Below are 27,877 nucleotides of genomic sequence, written 5' to 3'. Positions count from 1 at the left end.
GTTTATGCTAGCTCCTGGCTGATCTCTTAATCAAATTAACCTTTGGAAAGATTGTTCATATTTCATAATCTCATGAAGTGCACCAAGCTTTGTCAGTATCAATTAATTCTAAATTAGTTCCCAATCTGAGGGGCATCATTCCAATTTGCTTGTCTATTGTCTACGAGCGATGGCAATTTTTTTACTTCTTCCCTGTACGATGGTAGAATAAAGTAAAAGTTCATTAAAACAGTAATGTGCTTTTAGCCATTATTGGAGTGATTCCTTTGTCTTTTGGACAGCCTTGCACCCCCAAAAAACCTTGTCCTACTTTGAGCCTTTGTATCACTGATGTACTATTCGTACAGCCTGGATGAGGTACACTTTTCAATCTCAAAAAATATTGTTTGTTCATTAATCTAAATCAGGGAAATGGACTACATGTCAATCAGCAGATTTTTTTTTATATTTTTATCCTCCAACAGGATATTGCTTAATTGTCATTACTTTACATCATACATTGTACATGCCATACCTATTTTGATAAAAAGGCTACTTCATTTTCCTTTCATATTTTTTTTCTCCAAGTCTATACAAGTGTTAGTAAAAAACTGAATTAATTTATTAACCATTCTCATAAGAAGTTACTTCCCATGTGTATATATGCCGGAACTGAAGCTACCACTCATGATCAGCGCCTTATCAAATAGACACAAAAGCTTGATTTTTTTTTCAAGACTGAATAATAATGAGGAAAAACTAATCATTAATAGTATTCCTTAAATGTAATTGAGAAAAATTAGTGACGAAAAAAGAATAAAACATGGTCCAGGGGCCTGTTTCACAAACTCATCATAATAAATTTTCAAAAACAAATTTAAACTACTGAATTCATTCAATATGATTGGCTGATAGTAAACCTGTTATAGACATTGTACTGTTGTTGAAAAAAGTATCTATGAAATGGGACCTTTCTCATCGTACTAAGAAGACCAATTAGTTTGTTGACAGTGCAAATTTGATCCCGGAATTAGAACATTCAATATTTTACACAGAAACAATAACATAAAATAGTTAAGATGTTTCATTAGGGATTGCCTTTCATTGGCTTTCCTTAATGTTTTGTGTTTTTCTTTGACCATCTGTTGTCCATGTACTGTACATACATCTAGGTATATTAAAGAAAGGTTCATACAGTGTACAATATAGGGCTGTTATAGATAACCTCTTTATCGCTAGTCTTGTCGATAATCGCTTGTCTTTTGCCACTTAGCGATATCGACAACCTTTCTCTTGTTGTCGATAATACCCGCTATTATGTAGGGACATAAGAGTGAATTTCCGCAATTTCACGGAATTCACGGAAACGGCCTTTGAAAGTGGCATTTCAAATGGAAAATCACGGAAAACGTATTTTTCCTGAAAATGCACAGAAAAGAATCAGAAATTTCGCCAAAATCTCAACAAAATACAAATATTTACGAGCAACAAAACACGATCTCACTTCACTATAATCATGACAATCTGAACATTGTGACTGCACTCGACTCTATTCGATCGTATATCGAAAACATTCACAAGCGCAAGCTCAATTTTAGCGAAGTACCAACCTAGAAGGCAGCACACAACCGTGTGTTGCTGCCCTCTACGTTCGAAGATGTACAGCATGATATCAAAATGGCGGATAGGTGAAAGACGTTGACTGCTCAGAACAATGTCCAAAAAGCCTGTAAATTATCGATAAAACTTCATCCAAACCTAAAATAATGCTAATAACATGAAAGGCGAGGATATATTTATGCTAAATATGTTTGCTAAAAGATGTTATGTAATCGTTTACATCCGATGAACGCGGAGTTAAAGCATTCTTGGTACTGTCGCAGATACAAATTTTGACCAACGCGAGTATGTGACATCGCTATTATGCATACAAAATGCATATTGATTATGTTCTTTTGACGATAGTTATCAACATTGGTAAGATATTTTTAGCGATATATCGACAGAGAATTTTCTTAACGATAACAGCCCTAGTACACTAGCATTTGTAAAGAGCCAGGATTCATGCGGGTAGAGATCTTTTAACACTCTTGGTGTAGTTTGCCGTCACAGATCTGCTCATTCAGTGCTGTGTGATTTCAAGTACAGAGTAAGACTGGTGTTGGTGTAGATATACACCAGCCACAACACTGTATTCAAAATCTCCCAAAGTTGTTGGGATTGACCTACATGTAGGAAACTAAACTATGACATATTTTATAGTTTGTGATCAGTATTAGTTTCGGTACTTGTTTCAGCAGCCATTAGAGCCAACTCAAAAATCAACAGCAACTGCACAAACACTGACCCTAATTTAAACTTTTCTCAACAAGTGGGTCTTCACACAAGACTAGCACAAATACACCTTACTGTTGGCGGGGACTTTAGGCTCCATATTCAGACCACTTTCCCCGAGGAGGGTCAGCACAGCAATCTCACCACACCCTGCTTGAATTAATTCATTGTGAAACCAATGCGACACTAAACAAAAACTCTACTCCAATCTCCAATACGTCCCATGTTACATTTATTTAACCCTTGAACTACTTCGCAAACACTGCAGGATGTCAATGTCCTGTTGCTCCTAACTTCCATCTTATTTTCAAACAAGAAGATTCAAGCTTTCATCCGCCACTCTTCCATCATGCAGAAAGTTTGCCCATATATCTGGCGAGAGATCGAAAGAGCCTACGGCCTCATTTGTCAGTTACCCTTCATCGAAGATGAAGCTAAGCAAATCAGGAATAGTGTGTAATTCCCTGCTTCGCTACCCTTCCAATCTAATTCATCATTCTCAATTAAATCTTTTTGTTTCAATGGAGCGTGTAGCATCCATTTGTTTATGGCTCGAGGACCGGGTGCTATTAACGGCTCCGTAGTCTTCTTGCTTTCCACATGCCTGGGGTAAGGACTTAACGGGTACACTGCATTTTTTTAACAAGAAATATATCCTACAAGTATACATATACACCTCACCCTAAATTAGATATGCTTTTATTCTATTCACCATTCTCTAGACTCTAGTTTTGATCTGAAAAGACCTTCTGTATGACGTGTTAATCCTACAAGATGCTTTATGCGATTCCTGGATTGCCCTGATAAACCAGGATTAAGATTTTCAAAGCACGCTTGTCAATATTTATTTGAATTTGAATCCTCATCTCTAGAATAGGTCAGTACTCAGTGTGTACTTTTCTTTTTCAACACAGTCCAGGTAATAATATTTGACATCTCTAAAGGGCAGTTTTCACGGGGCACATACACGATTTGTTAAGGACACAAACATAAAAGGAATGGCATAGTTAACAGTCGCAATGTAAAGCTGCCAAGCTAGAAAATGTGTGCTTAGGTTCGGAAGCTGTGCCAATTGTTTGCAAGTGTCATTTTCAATTAAGTGCAATGTTTTTCGATTATAGAAATTACTGGCAAACATTTTCCACAGCCAAAGATTTTCTATGTGATTTATTCTCAAACATGTAGCATTGGGTCATCGCGTTCACTTCAAAAATTTGGTTCCGATCGAAGCAACACTGTCGGGGAATTGATCAATTTGTAGTATTGATCAATGTCCATTTGTAATAAGGTCCATGTCATAAACAAACTAGATGAAATACTATTTACCCCAGGCAAAGAAAAGGAAGACTTTTGTGGCCACACAAAGCCAAAGTAGTTCTCTCTTGACAAAGTCAAACTTTCTCTTCTCAAAATTTCTTTATTCTTCAAGACAATGTTTTTGTTAAAACATATTATATTGATTAAAAATGTGTTTTAAATACCATTGATATCACATGAAGGAACAGAGAAATGTTCTTTCCACACTGAGGCTAAGTACTTCTCTCTTGACAAGACCAACCTCAACATTTCTTTTATTCAACAAAACATTCTTGTTTTGTATTTTTTAATATTTAAAATCATTTAAAACACTTTAAATGATTCAAAACATGATTTAAAATTGCAATTGCACCATATGAAGGAAAAGAAGGATGTGTTCTTACCACACTGAGGCAGAGTTGCTCTCTCTTGACAAAGTCCAACCTTCCTTTCTCAACATCTTTTATTTCACAAAACAGTGTATTATTTTTGGTTTTGTTTTGGGTATTTTAAAATGTCTTGTTAAATGAATTCAAGGCAAAGTACTTCTCTCTTGACAAGACAACCTTCTCATCTCAACATTTTATTTATTCTACAAAACATTCTTGTTTTGTATTTTTTATGTTCCAAATCATTCAAAACACGTTAAATGATTCCAAACCTTATTTAAAATTGCATTTACACCGCATGAAGGAAAAGAAGGATGTGTTCTTACCACACTGAGGCAGAGTAGCTCTCTCTTGACGAAGTCCAACCTCCTCTTCTCAATGGCCGAGAGGTAGGTCTGTAATCTGGTGTAGGAGTACGGGTAGCAGTAGGAGAACTGATAGAGATCGCTCTCCTTGTCAAAGCAGAAAGCAAAGGACATGACATAGTTCTTCCTGTGGTCTGGGCATCGGTAATAGTAGACATTCTTGGACGGTATCCTCTGCCTGTAAAATGGATACAAACATAAATATAACTAGAACTTTAATTATAATGAAAATAGATGTACATCCAGTCATGAGCACCCATCAGGGTCCCGTAACACAAAGGTTAGCGATTGATTGTACGCTTGATTTTCACAATTTATTGTACAGTGCAGTCAATGGAATCATCGTAGAAAAATGTTCTACGATCATTGCTAAATTTTGGGTTACGGGCCCCAGGTGTTTAGTTCTTGTATTGTCCTTTTTCTTTGGTGGTAGCCCCCACCCCTTCCCCCCCCCAAAAAAAAGGCTTTTCTTTGTCTGTCCCAATTTAGGAATTTCCTTAAAGCCCCCATCACACTTATTCGGAATCAGCAGGAATCAAGCAGAAGCTGGAAAGATAAAAATATTCAAAAAATCTATAAATTTTTGGGAGGAACTTATGAATTCACCAAACTGGAGTTGAAATTCAGTAAATTGACCAGGTGAATCATCATACACTAGTCAAAATGAACCGCAATGGAGTCAGATCGATAATTCGTGCTACATTCTTGGACATTCTAGGCGCATTCTAAATATTCTGAGTGCATTCGAAATATTTTGGACATTTCTTTTGGCCGTCCCGAAGGATTTGGTCATGTTCAAAACATTCGAGGGGTATTTTCGAACGGTGTTCGAAGTAGATTTAAATGACCAACTTGTGGTCAAACAATAGTCCTTTCATTCAGGCCAATTCTGCTTGATTCGGAATAAGTGTGATGGGGGCTTAATATACCGGTTCATATGCATGGTATAGTAAAATGGACAATAATAAGATTTGATTTAAAAAATTGCATTGGTGACATTTACAAAGAAGAGAGGCTAAAATACTTCCAAAGCTGTTCATTCAAATTTTGTGAAAAGATCAAGGCTCTTCGCATTTTTTTTTTTGTATCATGGTAACTTTGCATCCGTAACTCCCGTCAAATCCTGTTTTATTATAAGCAGGGAATAGTGAGCACTGTTAATTTTTTTTTTCAAATAGGAAACAATTTTGGTGGCCACTAAAGACAGGTGGCCACCAAGAAATGTTTGCCTTTCACAACTATTTCACAACTTTATCAAGTATAGATTTGAAGCATACAATTGTGTACACAAAGATCTAAATTTCATTGCAATGGAAGCAAATATCAAGTTCACATGCTTAGAAGTAAACTTTATCAAGTACATTTTCAAGCATACAACCACGTACACAGAGATTTCATTGCAATGGAAGAAATATCAAGACTATGTGCAATAATTAGTTCTACGAAAATTCAAAGTACAGAAATAAGGGGCTTGAAATCTAGTGCTATTAAACCGGCTTGCTCTCTCTCAAGAAACATCCTGCTAGAGCAAGTAAACAAACAAGAAATCAATTGAAATATTTTGAGAGTTATTAACGATAATTTCATCAAAAATGCTGAGATGAGTGCAATCGCGACAGGCCCTGCGATCAATCAGAGCTAATAAGCCAACGCCAATCATACTTAGATTGTTACTTACTAATGGAGCCTTCTCATCGGGCATGTCCCACCCTGCCGTGTATTTCTGGCCTCCAATAACAAAAAATTCATTAATTCCTAATAAATGTGAAATCTTGGTGAGGAAAGAGGGAGCCGGAGCTCAATGAAAGGCCTTTGTCTGTTAGAGAGGCCATTGATTGATAATGGCATTGAATGATTTGCCTCCAGCCCTCTATCAAACCACTTCATTTCTCAGCCACCACCATCGGAGAAAACCCACACTCCAACACTGCAAGTTTCTGTATGAACAACATTGCTATACTGAAAATAGTCAATAATCAAGTAGGCCATGTATCTCAAATTATGTGAAAAATCACCTTGTTTTTAATAACAAAACATTCGAACTGGGCCCCATCCATAAAACACATGTGATTAATTCAAATCAAACTGAAATTGCGATTGATCTAAGATTGTGTCTTTAAGTGACAGGAAATGTAGATCAATGACAATATGAGTTTGATTTAAATTTATCAAAGATTGTTGTAAGATGGGCCCCTGAAGTCCAGTCTAATTCCCAGAGCTGATATTAAATTCCATATTTAAGTCAGAGAAATGAGCATGTTATATTTTTGATCAGATGAAATACTTTTGATTGGGTGCCGAGTCCCGTTTTACCATTATAGTTCTCTTAATAGCAAACCTCTCTCTAATACAAGTTTTACTGAGATAGGACCCTGAACATATTGGAGAAAGCAAAAGTGTCCCATGTCTGCGCACCCATTCACTTTACACATGGTTTTGGGATTGATAAGAGACTGCATTTCGAGGCCTGAAATACCTGAAATGAAACATTTTTCTTCATTATGGCTCAGATTTTTAAATGAACATCTGTCGGTAAAATGCACACACCTGTATGTCAAGTTTGTGGTTGTTGTGTGCCATCCTTGCTCAGGATCATGCACACATGCATATCTGCAGAGGCAAGGAGCACTCCGCAGACTTGGGGCACACCATACATCTTTGGTAGATGTGAAAACAAACTTGCAGTGTTGGAGTGAGAGGACAGGAGGAGCTACCCTACCATATGTGACAAGGGTTGGATATGAGGGGTGCTTGGAAGCCCAAGATGAGACTGGTTATAGAGGAATAGAAATAAAAGATGTATAATTGTCTTAGGGAGGGATGAAATATGGAGAGGCAACATGAGGTTAATTATAAACACCTTCAAATGCCTACGGTCAAGCTATGGAACTGAGTTAACTAAATGTAGAGAGAGAGAGAGAGGGGAGGGGAATTCTTACAAAAGGAAATAGTAGATTTGAATAGTGTAATGAATAAAGGAATGGATGGATCGTTGGATGGGTGGATAAATTAAATACTGAAATAATGGATGGATGGATGGATGGAAGGATGGATGGATGGATGGATGGATGGATGGATGGATGGATGGATGGATGGATGGATGGATGGATGGATGGATGGATGGATGGATGGATGGATGGATGGATGGATGGATGGATGGATGGATGGATGGATGGATGGATGGATGGATGGATGGATGGATGGATGGATGGATGGATGGATGGATGGATGGATGGATGGATGGATGGATGGATGGATGGATGGATGGATGGATGGATGGATGGATGGATGGATGGATGGATGGATGGATGGATGGATGGATGGATGAATCAATCAATCAATCAATGAATCAATCAATCAATCAATCAATTAATGAAAGAAAGAATGGATGGATGAAAGTTAGATGGATGGATGGATGGACGGACGGACGGATGGATGGATGGATGGATCAATGGATTGATAGATGGATGGTTGGATGGATGGATAGATGGATGGATAGATGGATAGATGGATGGATGGATGAATGAAGCCCAGTCACATCTTTCAGATTGTGATGTCAAACTATGTGACATTAGGCATCGGTGCGACATTACCAGTTGTAACAGGGCCTCTGTTTAATAGCGCATTGTTAGTGCGATTAAACAATGTTTCTGTGCAGCCGACCCCGGTTGTTAGATAAGCTTTCAACTTACTGGCCCGTATTCTGATAGCTTGATTTAACTTTACCCTTGTCTAAGTGAGGTAATAACCACAGTCTAACTTGTCATTTTAACCCTAGGTTAAAAGTTTGTATTCCGATAGCAAGGTTTGAATTAATCCTGGTCTAAGTGTGGCTATTAGAATACAACATGATTAAAATACACTTAGGGTTCAATTAAACCTGCTATCAGAATATGGGCCATTGTGTTCTGTACAGTCCTATGTAAAAAACAAATGCTACACATAAAAATTTTTTTGTGTAGCTGCCATACAAAAATGTGGAGCAAATTGCGATATGATACCAGGGAAATTATTTTCTGAGGCCTGTTACTGGTAAAACACATTATAATAAACACACTTTCCACTCCAGCGTAAAGCATGCAATTTGGTGAGTCAATATCATAAATACAGCTTTGCTTGATCATTTATTTCTTTACATATTTTTACCATGGATACTTTTCAATAATGAACACTTTTGTTCACAGACCACACAGTTAGAAACATACTTTTATTACATCCTTTTGAAAATGTGTTTATGGTTTAAAACTGAAAGTGAGTTTAAGTGAAAAGTTGATTTCCTGTTATTCCCAGACTTGAATTCATACCTTCCATCATGCTCATCTCAATAGATGACAATATGAAGCCCCCTTGATCTTCATACGAGAGATGGGGCAGCCATCTTGTCTCTCGCATCCACTCATTCCATTTCAATTACAAGTATTCAGTCAACTTTCAAGTACCAAATCTCCTAATTGGACTTCATTTCGAGCACCAACCATTCTAATTATTACTACAATTGAATATTGTTGTTCTCTTAATCTGTAGAGAGTTAGGGCTTTTTAGATTGCATAAAAAAAAAAAAACAGTCTCCTTCAAATCAACACGATGATAAAAACCTTTCTTTGACCTTACCACAGTTCATCTAAGGTTTAACAAATACAAGGCCGAGATGAAACAAACAACACGGGGCATAGACAAGGAAAAACATACATGAATTCAAACATGATCATGAAAGTTCATCTGTGTTGGCTGAAGATAAGAAAATTTAGAGCTTTTGCTCACAACACACAAGGAAAACTTTAAGATTTTGAAAAATATCACTCGGGTCAAATCCGGTCACATCGCTGAGGAAGGCTGCAGTTATAGTAGCCAAAATTTTGAGGTATATCTTTGAGCTTTCTTTGTGTGTTGTGAGCAAAAGTTCAACATTTTCTTAAAGGTCAAGTCCACCCCAGGAAAATGCCGACTTGAATAAATAGAGAAAAATCAAATTAGCATACATGTAGTGCTGAAAATTTCATCAAAATCGGATGTAAAATAAGAAAGTTATGACATTCTAAAGTTTCTCTTATTTTTCACAAAACAGTAATATGCACAACTAGGTGAGTCAGTCAATGATGTCCATCACTCACAATTTCTTTTGTTTATTGTTTGGATTATACAATATTTCATTTTTTATATAGATTTGACAATAAGGACAAACTTGACTGAATTGTATTAAACAATGCTAATTGCACATGTTCAGGGGGAATTAATCATTGTATCACTTGACAATGAGGAGAAAATTAGAATATTTCTTATTTCATATAATAAAATACAAAAGAAATAGTGAGTGGATGATGTCATAGTCTCCTCATTTGCATACCAGCCAGGATGTGCATATAACTGTTTTGTGAAATTAAGCGAAACTTTAAAATGTCATAACTTTGTTATTTTACATCCGATTTTGATGAAATTTTCAGTGTTATGCTTGTTGGATTTTTCTCTTTTTATTCAAATCAGCTTTTTGTTGGGGTAGACTTCTTCTTTAAGTTAAAAAATGTATTAGGCCTTGAGTTTCAATAGTTTATAGGGTAAGGCCACTTTTTCATCAGGCTCATTTCACATATGGGAAATTTTTTTAAAAGGGCACAAACAATATTCAAAGCCTGTAAGAGGGATATTAGAGTACATCGTTTGGGCGTCCATGTCCATGGTCTTACATATAGATGGCAATGGATTGTATTCAGATTGTTATACAGTGCGTCCCAGAAAAAAGGAAACCGGGATTTCCATGTCTTTTTTCTTCAAAGGCAAATGAATTATATCTAATTTACATAATCATATAATTCAATTATTCATCTTTATTTTGATACCTAATTTATGATGAACACTTCACGCATTAATAAGCAAAACAAGTTTGAAACTTTAATGTCAAAACCTGGTTGCGCAGAAAACTTGGACAAGATTGGTTCGTGATATGATGAACGTGCTTATTCGACGATAGCCTTATTAGCATTTCTTTTGTCTTCTTTGTTAAGATTCTCTCACTGATCCTTGAAATGAGAAAGAATTCAGATCCACACATGAGTTTCTGCGCAAATGGTTTCTGAAATGCCCCTGTATTAATTATTTGAAATCTGCCATGCGTGAACGATTCGCTAAGATGTTGTTTTCAAATTAGAGATGAGCTTCCACTCTTGCCATGAGTATGAAATGTATAGTAAAAGCATATTTAATGATTGTGAAGTCTATCTCTGAAAACGGGTTTCCTTTTTTGTGGGATGCACTGTATATATACAAAAATAAATGATGAAGGTGACAGGGATAGACTATCATTTCTCAGGTAATTTGAATTCAAAATGGGCGATTTCAAGTTTGGTGTTGGTGATAATGGTATTGGTGAAATCTTAATTAAGTTAGTCTTTCCTTGATCTGATGTCAGTTTACAAAAAATTCAGAAATATTTCAAGGTGCCAGCTCCCACAATATGTCACAAATTATTCACACAGATGAAAAAAATTAAAGATAGAAAAGGATAGGTTTTTAGTTCAGGGCCCCGTCTTACGAAGAGTTACGATTGATCCAATCAACTGTAACTCTATGGAAATCCATCAGTGTCATAATTTTTTCTACAGGAAATTTGCAAAGTGTCCTTTGTAAGCAAAGGAGAACACACCAAACTGTCAAGAAATCAATGACTTTATGGATATACATTCATATCTAGAAATTTGTTTTAGCAAACATGCATTTTGTTTATTGACTTTGCTGGCTTTCCATAGTTGCGATCGATCGAATCAATCGCAATTCTTCGTAAGACGGGCCCCAGATTTGAATTGCAAAGTTAGACAGTGAGAGACAGTCTATGTACAGTACCTCTCACTGCTGGAAACCAAAATCAACGCGCGGCACTGGTCCGACGGTCCCAGACCAGTAAAAAATGCTGTCGAGCCACTAACTTTTCAGAAATAGCCAGATTTACTAGTCCAACATGAACGGTAAAAAAATATATCAAACTGATACAAATGATATTTCCTCCTCTTTTGTAAATTACAAAAATGGCTTTCCAAAATTGAGAAATGGCTCTCATTAATTATGTTGTGTATGTGTGTACTGTTTGTTTGTATGTTTGTTTTTGGGGGGGCATAAAAGCAATAAAAATATATTCTTGCATAACGGACACACTTTGTAAGGTGCATTATATGACATTTGACCTTACCATCTTGTTCTACTTGAAGATTTGACCATTGGTGCCATTCCTTCTCTGTACAAACTCTTGGTCTTGCTGAAGTTTACTATGTTGAATATCACACGCTGAAAAATAAAACATGAGGTTTCGAATCATAGTACTTTAATGTAGATAACAATATGAATAACTTATTTATTCATTCATTTAATCATATTCATTCATTAATCCATTCATTGATTCATTCATTAATTCATAATCATAAATTCATTAATTTATCCATCCGTCCATCCATCCATCATCCATCCATTCATCCATCCATCAATCCATCCATCTATCCATCCATCAATCCATCCATCCATCTATCCGTTCATCCATCCATCCACCCATCCATCCATCCATCCATTTATCCATCCAGCCAGCCAGCCATCCATCCATCCACCCATCCATCCACCCATCAACCCATCAAACCAACCATCCATCCATCCATTCATTCATTCATCCATCCCTCTATTCATCCACCCATCCATCCATCCATCCATAAATCCATCCATCTAATCATCCATCCATCCATCCATCAATCCATCCATCCATCTATCCATTCACCCATCCATCCATCCATCTATCCATCCATCCATTCATCCATCCATCCATCTATTCATCCATCCATCCATTCATCCATCAATTCATCCATCAATTCATCCATCAATTCATCCATCTATTCATCCATCCATTCAACCATTCATCCATTCATTCATCCATCCATCTATTCATCCAACCATTCATCATTCACTGATTTCCTCATTCATTCATTATTTCATTTATTCTCTCATTTATCAATTCATTAATTCTCTAGGCAAGATGATTTTTACAGACATAAAACATTCTTGTGTGCTTGTAAACGGAAATCAACTTGCATTGGAAACAAGTAAAAATTTCAATCATTTTTTTCCAAAACCAACATTCCATTGTAGTCAATATTCCTTTTAAAGTGAGTTGGGATCATTCAAGTAATAAATTTATAAATAATTAAAGTGGAGAACCTCTTCTTCCAAGATCAATCTTACTAAGATATCATTACTGCCACTTTTTGTGGTTTCTAAGTGCCTGATTACAAGTGATACACAGAAAAAAAAAATGTCTCCAATTAAAACAACAGAGCTGAAATTGTACAGAATGTACATATCCTGTAAAATCACAATATTTATTGATATGGAAATGGCAGACAGTGAATAGTGAATGCAGTTTTACCAATTTTTTTTACAAGATTATAGGAAATTAATTCAGGTAGTAGAAGATGAGTCTTTACAGAACTTTAAAAGTAGTCCAGTAGACATTTCGTTGTGTCCTTTTTTTTTTGTCTACAAAAGACATAAAACATTGCAACTCACAACAAAGACAGTCAAGATGTATAGATTTAACTCTTCAACTAGCTTTAACTAATCAATTCAATTCATAAATAACATCCATTAACAAGTGAAACGCCTCTGGCAGTCTCGCGTGCATTACGCGATTCGATATAGCAGCAGTACTGACTTTGAAAACAGCTATTGAATAATTATTCACAAAAGAAAACATTCATATGATAATAAAATACTATGTCCATTGACCCCAAATTACATTTGACCATGATCATGATATCTATTAGATGTATGCAAAACAATCATTTATACTTGATTACCCTTATGTCTATGTTTCATGAACAAGATCCATAAACTTTCTAAGTTATGTTGCCAATTCAACAAATACCCCAACATGGCCAAAGTTCATTGACCCTAAATGACTTTTGACCTTGGTCATGTGACCTGAAACTCGCACAGGATGTTCAGTGATACTTGATTACTCCAATTTTTATGAACTAGCTCCATAAAAAATTAAAGTTACGATGGAAATTCAACAAATACCCCTTACATGCCCAAATTTCATTGACCCTAAATGACCTTTGACCTTGGTCATGTGACCTGAAACTCAGGCAGGATGTTCAGTAATACTTTCATTACCCATATGTGTAAGTTTCATGGACAATATCCATATACTTCCTTAGTTATGATGACATTTCAAAAACTTAACCTTGGGTTAAGATTTCGATACTGATTCCCCTAACATGGTCTAAGTTCATTGACCCTAAATGACCTTTGACCTTGGTCATGTGACCTAAAACCAAGGCAAGATGTTCAGTAATACTTCATTACTCTTATGTCCAAGTTTCATGTACTAGGTCCATATACTTTCTAAGTTATGATGTCATTTCAAAAACTTAACCTTAGATTAAGATTTTATGTTGACGCCGCCGCCGTCACTGTCGAAAAAAAGCGGTGCCTATAGTCTCGCTCTGCTATGCAGGTGAGACAAAAACTCAAGGCCCGTATTCTGAAGTCCAGTTTAACTTAGGTCATGATCTAGGATAACTTAGTGCTACAATTTCAGGAAGCTAAAAATGTCAAAATTTTGTTTACTACCTATATTTCTTGTTTACATCTTATATTTCTTGTTTACTCTGCTCTTTCCCCATGCTTTAATAGTGAATACAAGAATGATTTATCAATCTCAATATAGGAGTGAAATATGAGGCAGTAAATTGAACCAGTTCTGTCAGAGGTTTGTGTCACAAGTAGCTTTCCATAGTTTTACACCACAACTTTAGACCAGAGTAAAGATTAATCTGGATTCAGAATATGTTAGAAAATGTTAGAATAAAGCAATGATTCTGACTGACCTGATCTGCTTTTGTGTTCTCTACCGTGAAGTTAAACCAAACTCTAAACCTGGGATTACAGGTATCGGGTCTAACAAACAGATCATATTCATGCTCTGTGATATAATCAACACGTCCAAGGTTACCTGCAATACAACAATACCATAGCACAAATTTATGATAAATAACAATAATTATATGTAAACACAGTACGGACAGCCTGACCACCAAACAGCCCAACCCAAGACAACCCGACATATCACAGTATTTTTCATGTATTTAACAAACAAAAAATTTAAATCCTTTTCGACATTATTTCATTCTAGAATCTGATCTTCAAGAAAATATGACCATCATGTTCAAGGTCCCCTCCCAGTAATGTTATCATTTATCTTGCAAGAGTCACTTCATGCACTACATAAAAAAATCACAACACGTAAACTTATGTAAGAAAGCTTCTATAATTGAAGGTTGAATTGTGATTGTTTTCTTCCAAATATGGTACATATACTTTGAATTCATATTTCATTTCATCTTCTAACAAATATTAAATCAATGGAAGAGACAGTGGCACTTGCTTCATAAGGTATATACCGTATGAGAATGTCTCCCTCAAAATTACATGGGACTTTAATGTAAAATAAATTGTTTATACAATTCATTTTTGCCTACTTCTTGCTGATTTGCATGAAATACATTTAAATGTAATTTTACTTTTCTAATAAAATATTGAGAACCATATTACACCAAAATTACCTTCAAAATTTAGTCTGGGATTTAAAGGCTGTGTCATTTAAAGTCTTGAATGAATTAAAACTATAAATCATAACGGTTGTTGGCTTAGAGGAAACAAATGTCTGAGGCCCAATAAAATTTAAAACTGGAACTATCCACTGAGTGACATGTACACAAATAATGCAGGAAATTTTTTAATGCATTCTACTAAATACATACTGATTGTATGTCTACAAATTCATCAGTACAATCCCAATGTCAATAGATAGTTAAGCCTGTAAATTGATGTATAAACCCCATTCCTTTTCAATGAGTCTTGTACTCTGTAGAGCCAACTACTCCACTATCATCCAATGTTCTATAACAAAGCAATCAATTTAATCCTAACAAGTTAAGGACCTCATAGATTTCCTGGTCTTTATATCCCTCACCTGACAATGAAAAGGTGTTAAGTATTAGCTGAGCTCTAATATCAAAAGACCTGTTTCTTAAAGACTTACATTATACTAGTATTATATCCCTTGTACCATAATTAGGTTGGAAACATTTCACATACAAAACAAAATTTTACCCTCAAAGACCCAATGCTATAATACTCTATGGACCTACATTTTATTATCTCCCTTGTACCGTAATGAAGTAGGAAACATTTCATAAACAGCACAAAATCTCACCCTTCAAGCACTCAGTAAAAAATTCATTAATCCATTAGCGACATGTTATTATTAATACTTTTTAAACATTTTAACATTTAACTTCAAAGTTTGTTTTCCTCCTACCTAATAATTAGTGCATGCTGCACAATTTAAGAATCACCAAAGTATTTAGAAATTAACATCATTTTTCATCAGTCTCTTACAGGGTAGGAAATCATTTTTATTTTTAGGGGCTACTTTCCCCCACATTGGGGCAAATGCTAAAAATTGGGGGTATTTTTTTATTTTAAGTGCTACTTTTTAGGGGTAACAAGCAATTATGCATCAAAAGCAAATATCATTATTTGCCATCTAGTTATACAGTGCGTCCCAGAAAAAACGAAACCGAGATTTAGCGATGATTTATCATAACTTAATCAAAAATAGAATAGACAAATGACCTACCAATGTAAAGCTTAGAATCTCCTCTTTCATCTGATATTATTTAGATTATTCCTCATTCACGCATGAGTGAGCAAAAACAATTTGAAGGAAGGATACCAAAAACTCATTTGGCGGGGGGTATATAATTTCAAAAAAAAAATCACATGTCTTAAAAGTTCAATATCTGCTCTTTAATTTGATACCTCAATTACAGAAAATGGTCATGAAATAACAAAGTTCTGGTTATTTGAAATAAGGCTTGAATTTCCATAATTTCATTAAATAAACTGTTTTCACCGGTTTCCCACAGAAGCTATCGCATGGTTAACAAAAGACTTAATGCATGGCTGATCGTAAACACAACAGAGTGTTGAGTGAGTTTGAACGCTAGCCTGTAAAACCCCTTCATTTTATGAAATTATTGTAATTCAAGCCTTATTTTAAATAACCAGAACTTTGTTATTTCTTGACCATTTTCTGTAATTGAGGTATCAAATTAAAAAGCAGATATTGAACTTTTTAAAAATGTGGTTTTCCTTTTGAAAGTTAGATACAACCCGCCAAATGACTTTTTGGTATCCCCTCTTCAAATTGTTTTTGCTCACTCATGCGTGAAGGACAAATAATCTAATTAATATCAGATGAAATAAGAGATTCTAAGCTTTACATTGGTAGGTCATTTGTCTATTTTATTTGTGATTAAGTTATGATAAATCATCGCTAAATCTCGGTTTCGTTTTTTCTGGGACGCACTGTAGTATCGATTTCTTGACTATCTTCTCGCAGATCTTGGGGCGACTGTAGAAAGAATGGTCGCCCAAAACGATGCATTTTGGGGGGAATTTTAGGGGCAATATGGGCTGTAGTGAGGGCGAAGTTGCCCATCACTCTCATGCGTTTCCTATGCTGGTCCCTGCAATGCATGGTTCAAATATTCATGAAACACACACAAATGCTTTAGCCAGGTTTTTATATTTTTTTCATTTTATTATCATTATTTTTCATTTGATTTTATTTTTTCTTATTTTGGTCATATTTCAAATGGAGGGCATCCAAAGACCAATAATTTGCAGTGGATATTCTTTATAGAAGAAATCAAGAAAGTCCATTACGAATGACAATATTTAACAATAATGGTTTCAATATTTTCCCCAAATTGCATTTCTTTTATAATAATAATCTGGTTATTTAGAAGATATACAACTAAGTGCTTATATATATATATATAAGGAGCGTTGTTGCCCAGTGGATTAGTTTTCGGACAGAGGGTCGTGGGTTCGAATCCCAGCCATGGCATAATTTCCTTCGGCAAGAAACTGATCCACAATGTGCTGCACTCAACCCAGGTGAGGTAAATGGGTACCGGTAGGAAGTAATTCCTTAAAAAGCTGTGTGCGCTATGAACGCCTAGCTTAGCCGGGTAATATAGGAGCGCCTTGAGCACCTAACAAGGTGGATATGTGCGCAATATAAATACCCTATATTATTATTATTATTATTATTATATTTATTATTACACATTCATCAGATTCAATCAATCATTCCTGGATATCCCATACAAAATGTATGCACATCTCCACTCCCTGGAGAGTATTCCAGCCCGTCGCCATTGAGCCGAGGCACACACAATACTGGTCAAGCCACAATGACTTTCACATCATATTGAGTACCCATTTAGCACCTGGGTGGAGAGTGGCAAAGTGTGGATGGATGTCTTGTAAAAGAATTCTAGGCAACAATGATTAATTACTTTATATGAATGATTACCCCCTAGATCTCATGAGAAGAGTTTTCAGAAAAGGAGAACCACTTACCACATTCAAAGCATGCATCAAAGAGAAGATGACCAGGTTTGGGTCTCCCACTGTATCCCAGAGGGAGTACAGCAAACTTATTGAGATTACCAACGACCGCTTCATCGCCATCGCTATCAGAACCTGGTAGAAATATCAAGAAAACATCATTCAATTTGAGAATAACTGGGGGCTGTTTCAAAAAGAGTTAAGCATGACTTAGAGAAATGCTTAAATACTGATGTTCACGATAACTAAAAGTAATCTCATTGATGACTATGCAGTCGTGTGTGTCCTATCTGGCCAATGCTGTGATGCGTTATATTACATCACTGGCGGATCCTTTTGAGAAGCAAAATTAAAATTTGTAATGTGAAAATGCCATTAAAACAGAAGTGTGACCCCCCCCCCCCCTTTCAAAGTGAAGACCTTTTTTTTTTTTGCTTGTCAAATTTTTTTCGGGGAAGAGATATCATTAATTTTGGTTAAAAACCCCTTTTTATCTTTTTTTGGCTTGTCAAATTTTTCCTCAGAAAAATGAGTTCCCTCTTTTGGAAAATCCTGGATCCGCCCCTGTATTACATAGGTTATATAGATGCGTGCGTCCGTAACGTTGGGGAAGAACAATGAGAAACAAGATGGCGGGGAAAACATCGGGCAAGTCTCCCCGTCTTTTCATATTTTTCTCATTTTTTTGATGAATTCTTCTTTAAAAATTAAATCAATAGCGTAGAAATGTCGGAAATGAAGTTGTATCCCATTTACATGATTTAGGGCTAGATCTTTTAGAATGAAAGTAGAAATCTTGGGGGCGAAAGTTTCAGGGGTGGTATTCTGAGATCCATTTTATCTCAGATAAAATAAAATATTTTATCTCCGTTAAAATCAGTGAGATAAAATACCCTTAAAATCTCTCCGAATTGGTATTCTGAGAACAATTTTATCTTCATTTTATCTCTGTAAGACACACCTATTTTTTAATCAATATCCAATTAGAAATGCGCTTTTATAGCTCTCTCATATCACTCAACCAATGAAAATCCATTCCGCCAGGAGGTGTGGCAAAGGAGTGAGATTGCGTCAATCTATTTACTTCAAATACGCTTGCAATATACGCTTGCGCGTCTTTACAGAGATTTCTTTAAAAAAAAATGACAATACTCTCATCTTTTTTCGAAGTCTATATTTCCTCTTTTCAAGCATCATTTCAAAGACAATATTAGTCAAGAAAAGTCTCATGAAATACTTCCTGATTGTACAGGAATAACGTTAAGGTATTATTCTCAATAAATATATAATTTTTCTTCATTTTCATGTCAACATTTGTAGTTAATTCACCAAGAAATAATGATGAAATCAACGTCGCGGAGATAAAATAGCCCCTACCCTCTTTTAAGTTTATTTTATTTTTCGTCAAAGTAACATGAGCGCAAGCACATCATCCGCGTTGCAATGGCCAGATACGCGAAGGGTATGTCTACGCAGGCACTCCCCTGTTGCGTATTATCTGAAGATACGCAAGATAAAATTTCTACGCAAGATAAAATTTAAAATTTTATCTGAAAGATAAAATGTCATCTCAGAATACCAATTTCATTTTAAGAGATAAAATAAAATATTTTAAAGATAAAATGACCTCAGAATACCGCCCCAGGTTTTTTGGTGGTACACGCAGATGAATGGGATGGAATCCCTGGCTTCGTAGAGAGTAAGCATACGTAAGTAAATGATTTTTACTCTCTAGAAGCCTCCTGGCTAGTCGAGATCTAATTCAGACTTCATTTAGTTTCACACCATCTGAAGAAAGTGAAGCAGTGTACATTCCACAACCCACGTCCACTGGCCAGTGCAGCTTGTGCTTAATAAAATTTCATTTGGAGCATCAAATCGGATCTGATGCAAAAAGCCAAATTCGTTTAATTTGCAGGAAACACTCCACAAACCAAAACCCCTTCATTTTCTTTTTAATTCTTTTTATTCATTAAACCAATGCAGCCAATTCATCAGGAACACGAGTAACATACGAAAATGCGATGTAGACCTAGACTCTGAAAAAAAATAAAAGTTTTCTCTCAAGATCAAGTGAGAACAATTAAATATGGTAAGGTCCCGTAAGTCTGTGCAAAGCCCCTTCAGCGCACACACGTATCTGCGCGACTCTAGTAAAAGAAGATACGCGACGACCACAAACATTACACATGCAGCACTCACACGTATTGCGAGGTTAGCATGCTATTCTAACCTCGCACTACGAACATGTTCACGCTACGGATTTTAGAGTTGTCTGTTAACATCGCTTCATAACGCGAATAATGTTAGCCGAAACTCATTCTGCTACTCACCATGGCTTTTTCTGATGAAAAGCGTTCCATTTTCAATTTTACAAATATTTTTTATGTATAAAAGCATATAAAAAGAGCAAATCGCTTACCTCGGCCTGGAAAGTTGCTTCGCATGTCTCTTCCACGGAAATAAATGGAAGGTCGTTGGTGGCGCTAATACAATTCACAACCTTAATTCAGCTTGTCGGTATTTTCTTAACTAGATTCTTGATTCATTGTAAGCACAATTCCCATGATTGTTTGATAAAATATAGACATCAATAAATGCAATAACTTAAAACACGTACCTTTTATATTATTTTTGCTGACGACAATACTTTTTGGAAAACATTCAAAGCGATGACAAATCAAACAAAAAAAATGAAAATTCTACATACCTTGAACAAAGCCCACAGTGCTACCGTTTTCCAGTGCTACCGTAATCCAAGCTGTGGGGAAGTTACAAATTGATGCAGAGGTTCGAGGTTCGAGCCCTGGTCACGTCTTTCGGATGGTGACGTTAAAGGTCGGTCCCAGACGTAAATAATCATATCTGATTGATACACGTCTGACAAAACTCAAATACACACACACACACACACACACATCTCTTTTCAAACCTCGGAAGGAGAGGTCTGTTGACAGGCATCACACTGTCTTGGTTGGGTATTGGGGGGGCCTAGGCAGTGCTTGCTTTTTATTAGCAATCACGCGCATGCTGAGAATTTTATAACCACAAAAATGACAAATTAATCATAGGCGTAAATATTCATATCCACTCACACGTATTGCGAGGTTAGTATTAGTATGTACTAACCTCGCACCGTGAACCGCGTTTGGCAGTGGATTTCTAAGTAGTGGGTCGCGCGTGCTGGGATCTCACTTCTGGTGTCCACAACACACGACTTCTATGGCTTGATTTTTCTGTAATGAACCCTTGGGTGATTCATATCTGAATGATACGCGCCTTAAAACCCAAGATAACAACAACAACAACGTTTGTCAATACTTGTTCCACCAAAGTCTTTAGAGTAAAAAGATTGGACATTTTGCCGACTTCGCGTAACGCTTTGCATCGATTTACGTGTAAAATAGTTTTTGTGCCTAGTCTTTCCCTTGTAGTGTCTTTGATATGAAGATAAATCGCACACCCTCTTTAGCTCATTAGACCAAAAATTTGGGAAATTGCAAGCTTGCTCCGTATTTGGTCAACGAGAAGAAAAATCAACGCTTAAATGACGCTATTTGAGGGATAGGCTATTCATCATATTAGGGGGAATTGACTTCACATTGTTCGGTAAGTTTCGTAGGAGGACTTGATTCTGTAAATCCTCTTGTGAAATTTGCGGGAGTTTGTTGCAATTTTGCATGCATCGTGCCTTCAATTTTTCTGTACACGACGGCAGTAATGCACCCATGGGTGCACATGAAGTACATAGAAAGATGTTAGTTTAAAAAATCTGACTAAAAATGGTGGAAAATAGTGAATTTCTGGCATTTCATGTGACAACCTCAATATACTTCCTCTCATCAAAATCCCCAAATCGTGTAGAAAGTGAATGGGTGCGCAGACATGGGGGACCATTATTTTGTTCAACGACATGTTTGATGGGGTGTCCAAACTTCGCAGACTTTTCAAAAATATATATCAGGCTTTAATTTGTTCACAAAATATTCACAATTTATGCAAAACCAATTCAAGAAATAGTTACCACATTGACGGCAAGATCGTAAACTATAAAATCATTGACGAAAATTAGAAGTAGGTCAAGGGGCTTCGCCGGTATCGCGATCTCAAAATTCTATTCCGATCGACGAATGCGCGCTGTGCTGGAAATACGTTCTGAAAAAGTGTGACCTAACTTCGCGGACCAAAGTTTTTGTGGAGATTGAAACAAAAACTCTAGCTAAAAAGGTGAGATATTTATATCAGATTGAGGACAAAATGCTATAGAATCAGCCAATACCACATTGAACACACATTTTTCATGATATCTGCTTGCAAACTGATGATATCTTGATGCTTGTTGACAATGTCCACTCATGGGTTCAATGCATCTCGGGTGCGAAGGATTCATATGCACATGGTGCACGCGAATCTTTCACACCCTTTTTACTAAAATAACTATGCCATTACAGTTTACCTAAAGTTTCTAATTGTGCTATGACACTTACCGAACCATATGGATCGTTTGTTGACTTCTCTTTGCTGTTTTTTTAAGAAAAAAAAAAGCATTTTCTCGTGATCTTCACGTAGATGCCGCCGGATCATCGTAGATATCAACTTTTGCCTAAAGAGGGCGCGCGATATTATTCACAAGACGTTTGTTTACAGTTCTGCAGCTTGTACTGCTAGCTGCATTTTAGACGCTTAGCATTATTTTCCTCTTTCTGTTTTTTTTTTTTTTTTTTTTGCTGTCAAGCGGTATTTTCTATTGTAACGCCATCAGCAATGATGAAATGTAAAGAGTCGCCTTGAAATGAAGAAAAATTGTGTCACATTAATTTTTGAAGTTTGTTTCCTATTTTTTTGCTCTTTTTCTTCTTCCTCATCTATGATCAAAGGTGAATACCTTTTTTTGATATCTGTTCTAAAAGCTGGACATTTTAAATATTTTGTTCAAATAAATAAATCAACAGGATAGTAATCAAAATGCGATAGAGCTGCCCGAGCTGAAAATTCTGATACAAGGACTTGAAAATAAAACATTCTGAGCACTTTTTATAACCATGATGAGGAGACCTATATATATATGTATATGAAATAAGCTAACACGAAAAAAAGACGTTTTGGGGACTGTTAAATAAGAATTCATGAGTGGGATAGGTAACTATCTATTCTATTCTTGTTCATTTTTTATTATTATTTGTGTGTTGTGTTTATTTTTCTTGAAGCACCAAAAGGTGGACATGTCCGATAAAATATATTAACGAAGTCATGCACCATTATTATCATAAGCTAACGGATCAAAATGCGAGCGTGAAACGTGAGCTTCTTTTTTTCTTAATTCAGTCTTAACGATACTTTTTCATCATATTTTAAAGGTGAATCTCATGATTCAAAATGATAAATGCTTGTCGCACGGGCAGAAATTATTTTCAATATTCCGAACTGCATTCTGGACGTTGTATAAGCACCTTTGTATAACAATTAAAAGGGTAGGCCTATTTACCTTACAAATTATGCGAGCGCTGAACTTTTGGACATTTAAACCTCAACAAATGGACATTCTAAGCATTTTTAAAATATGAACAACATCATAACTGTCACTTACAAAAATGATGCCAGCGCGAAGCTCGCACTTATAATTTTTGATATTGATGACAGGACTGTATCTAAATGAAAAATAATGCGAGGGCATTTGCGCTTAAGATTTAAATTTGGGATTTGAAAAGTCCGACAGATTACCTATACTTTTAAAAAAGGAATGACATCCAGAATTCAAGCGCAAAGCGCCAGTAGATTTATGTTGAAGTTAGACCTAGAACAGGGACGTTGAACCTTTATAATCATGAAAAAGATGGTATTTTTATAAATAAAACATGGAAGTCTAATTTTGTTTTAGTGTTAATATTCAGATCTTCAAACTTGACATTTTCCTATCCCCTTCATCATTCTCTCTCTCTCTCCCTTTCCCGCCCCCTCCATTCCCTTTCTCGCTTTTTCTTTCCCTTCTTTTCTTTCCTTTCTCCCTCCCCTACTGTTTTCTCGCTCTTTCCATTTTTCTTTTCCCCTCCCTTTCCCTCTTCTTTCCCCTCTTCCTTTCCTTTGTTTTCTTTCTATTTTATGGTCTCCTTTTCCCTCTCTCTCCTCTACCTTTCCCCCTCCCCTTTTCCTTTCCCTTTCCCTCTCCTTTTTTGTGCAAACATTAACACGAAAATCTTGCTTCCTACACACACACACACAAACGCCCACAATCTAACACACGTAATGCGAAACAATCGGGACATTATCATTTTGTTCATATATATATATATATATATATATGTATATTTTCATCTATTTAAAGCTTTGAAAATTAATAAACAACGATTCCATAGGCGAAATCTCAATGATCATTAGGAAAGTACTTTACCCATTTTCATTTTATATCATTGTGATTATTCCATACTAAGGCAACATATTTTGGATATAAAAATACGTGAAGGAAATGTTCCTCTTCTGTTTTATACTTTAACAGAAAACATTTTGTTAAACCAAATTATGATTTGTATTTCCAAGTTCCATGTAGTATTTTCATTGGAAAATCTCTTAAAGGTCAAGTGCACCCCAGAAAAAATCAAAATCGGATGTAAAATAAGAAAGTTATGACATATTAAAGTTTCGCTTATTTATCACAAAACAGTTACATGCACAGTTCATTGATATCTAAATGAGAGAGTCAATAATGTCACTCACTATTTCTCTTTTATTGTTCGAATTATACAATATTTCAATTCTCACGACTTTGACCAAATAGGACCCTCTTTAAGTATATACATGAGATGCAACCTGTTGATTTTTGGTACAATTTCCTATTATGCGCCGACGACTTGAATCGAGAATGTTCGATAGGAAAAATTCGCATTTCGATTTTTGTTTGCGTAATTTCCACCGCAGTATGAAGGATGAAAGATCAATGCTCCTTGTAGAATTGAATGAATCACAGCCAGGACAAATAATGGAGTATTTAAAAAAAGATGACCCAGGGATACAGAAAGCATTTTTACATTTCGTTTCAAGAACGAAACGTTTTAGTAAGGAGTGATGACCTACTATTCTTATATTGTATTGTCTATAAGAAATATGAAAGGATATGCTTATACAAGTCTAATGTGAAAAGAAAAAAATATATATATAATGTATGATATAATATACAAAATGATATGTTCTGCACATATAACTAACAAAGCCCACAAGTGTTTTCGCCTTGTTGTTGTTGTTGTTTTAAAAAAAAGAAACAAATTATTTTAATGTTTAACCCATCTGTAAGCACAGGTACACTAGCGCCCCCTCGTCTATGCATGGGTGACCTAGGCATTTATGTCCGAAAAATTGGCACAATGTACCGTGCTGACCGGTATGATTGCATCTTTGAAAGGGCAGGGCAAGCGCAACTAGTTGGAACTGAGCTGAAGATAGCGGTTTGTTTTTGGTGAAGATTTGTTTATATGCCATTTTGACAAGAGTTACGACAAACTTTTGTACATACCATAATTATCCTTTTTCATATTAGAAGGATACACAAGAATAATATTTCATATATGTATACATCATATTGGTAATAATATCATTATGTGAGAAGTGAGATTTTTTATTAATAGAGTCAATGGCGACAATAGTCAAATATGACTAATCGCCACTCAAACCAAAATAAGAAGAAGAAGAAGACCGAGCGAAGTATCCTGGTTGAGATTTGGAGGTAAGCGATAAAAACACCTTTATCAATAATTTCTAATTCATTTTTAAAATAACTAAATCATACGATCAAGATTAACATAGTGGAAAAATATTGAAAGATTTGGCGTTTCATAGTCCCTCACATTCGTGTGATGAATGAAAACGTCAAAATGCACTATGAAATCACATGCGTTGTGCGAGGTTAGTATACTAACCTCGCATGTTGTGTGAGTGGACAATGTCAGATTTCTTCGGAACGGGCGCTAATGGTGACAAATTATCCGATCTTTTGTCAATATTTTTATGAATACTGAACTCATCCTAAAGAAACTTACGTCAAAGGGTAATTTTAGGATGCTGTTCACGTCAATGTTTTCAGATTTTAAGGATATTGGCTAGTTTTTTAGATAATGACCGTCCGCGAAGTATGGACTCACTGCCAATCAATCGAAAAATACTGGCCAAGGTTTTTTCCAAGTCAGAAAATAATATATTTCTTTCAAATTTTTGTAAATATAAGAGGAATATAAGGAACATTATCAACTGAAAATTTTGTGAAACAACAAAATATACATGTTAAATCGTAAGTTAAATAATTAGATGCGCAGACATGGGGCCTCCCTTCATACAACACACACTGACACAGATTAGAGCACCCGGGACTACACGTAAATTACGCTCTCTTTTTTTACGGGTCAACAAGCGTAATTAGCAAGCTTGAAGCCTCAGGTAATGCAGACTGATTTTCAAGGTCTCTCATTCCATAGAGTTGTCATACATGTTTGAATTTAGGATATTTAATTAACCACACTTACCAGAATCAACTCGCTTGTCTGCCATTTTTCCTTCCGTCCGAATCACAAATAATTGATGATGCGCATGCGCTTTCAACTTCGTTGCTTGGCAAAAGATGCTCCGTGCATATCGCATCATATCGGCCGTGGCGCCTCTCTGCTGCGCTGGGCGAGCAATCCATCGAGATCGGGAGAGATGTATTCATAGCATAGAGATGTATTACTAGTATATATCTCTATGATTCATAATCAAATCGTATATATCTGTGGAGGTTTATTATCTAGAATTCTACACCAGGCAAGGTGCATTTCATCTTCTCTCGCCAACGAGTCAGGGGCCGCAGAAGCGGGGGGGGGGGGGGGGGGCTTCACTTTTTTTCCAAAACCGTCTACAAAAACGTAAAAATGACCATATGATTGTGATTTTTTGCATGGTTAGCCCCCCTCCCCACTTTTGGCTCAGCCCCCCACTTTGAAAACCGTTCCGCGGCCCCTGAGTTACGTTTCATGATGATATCATAAAACATTACGGTATCACATGCACCATCCTCATCGCCCCCATTTTCAGTGCGTCCCTCATCATTCATCAACATTAACATCATTCATCATGAAATCATATTTACATGTATCTTCTTTTTCAGTTTTTAATCCAGGAGCAAATCAAGAGGGGGAATTTCCATCGGAGGCGGCATGGCGCCCCCCCCCCCCCTTGTTTTCGCTATCACCGGCGCGGCATCATGGTAACGTCTCCTTTGTTATCGCTTACCATTTCAATCTCTCTCTTATATAGCTGATCACCTGCATGACTCTAATCATTTTCGCCAAGTATTTTTGCTCCAACAACCACCTGCGATTTTTTTTTTAATGATATGTTTTGATTATTCAATTTAAGGTCAAGGGTCAAGCCCCAGCATCAAGCTTTGATCCCGGCTTTGATATATCTTTGGTAGCCCTATATACAGTGCGTCCCACAAAAAACGAAACCGAGATTTATCGATGATTTATCATAACTTAATCACAAATAAAATAGACAAATGACCTACCAACGTAAAGCTTAGAAACTCCTCTTTCATCTGATACTACTTAGATTATTCCTCATTCACGCATGAGTGAGCAAAAACAATTTGAAGAGGGGATACCAAAAAGTCATTTGGCGAATTTCAAAAAGAAAATCACATGCCTAAAAAGTTCAATATCTGCTCTTTTATTTGATACCTTAATTAAAGAAAATGGTCAAGAAATAAGAAAGTTCTGGTTATTTGAAACAAGGCTTGATTTTCAATAATTTCATGAAAGGAAGAGATTTTACAGGCTATCGTCCAGACTCACTCGACACTCCGTTGTGTTGACGATCAGCCATGCATTAAGTCTTTTGTTACCGTGCGATAGCTTCTGTGGGAAACCGGTGAAAACACGTTTATTTAATGAAATTATGAAAATACAAGCATTGTTTCGAGGGATCATAACTTTTTTACTTCTTAACCATTTTCTGTGATTAAGGTATCAAATAAAAGAGCAGATATTGAACTTTTTAGCCATGTGACTTTCTTTTTGAAATTCAGATACCCCCCGC

General features: G+C 36.0%; 1 protein-coding gene across 1 annotated transcript; it reads right to left on the bottom strand.

Moving 5' to 3' along the window:
• Positions 1-452: 452 nt before the first annotated feature.
• Positions 453-26,418, bottom strand: LOC129271781 (cytosolic carboxypeptidase 6-like). Its single transcript, XM_064106467.1, has 5 exons — positions 26,326-26,418; positions 17,831-17,953; positions 14,224-14,348; positions 11,541-11,635; positions 453-4,541 (listed from the first exon to the last, which is right to left on the bottom strand). The coding sequence occupies exons 1-5, from the start codon at positions 26,348-26,350 to the stop codon at positions 4,241-4,243; spliced, it is 669 nt and encodes a 222-aa protein (XP_063962537.1). The 5' UTR covers positions 26,351-26,418; the 3' UTR covers positions 453-4,240.
• Between the last annotated feature and the right edge of the window lie 1,459 nt (positions 26,419-27,877).

The sequence above is a fragment of the Lytechinus pictus genome, chromosome 11 (genome assembly GCF_037042905.1).
Source record: "Lytechinus pictus isolate F3 Inbred chromosome 11, Lp3.0, whole genome shotgun sequence".
NCBI classification, from domain to species: Eukaryota; Metazoa; Echinodermata; class Echinoidea; order Temnopleuroida; family Toxopneustidae; genus Lytechinus; species Lytechinus pictus.
Note: the sequence above shows the minus strand (reverse complement) of the source record. Positions and strands in the feature narration are given on the sequence as shown.

Bases quoted from the DNA above. Each gene is read 5' to 3' on its own strand.
- LOC129271781 (XM_064106467.1), bottom strand. From the start codon at position 26,350: ATGGCAGACAAGCGAGTTGATTCTG. The intron at 17,954-26,325 runs GTAAGTGTGGTT...TATTTCTACCAG, and splicing joins AGACAAGCGAGTTGATTCTG to GTTCTGATAGCGATGGCGAT. The intron at 14,349-17,830 runs GTAAGTGGTTCT...GTTGTATTGCAG, and splicing joins TGATGCATGCTTTGAATGTG to GTAACCTTGGACGTGTTGAT.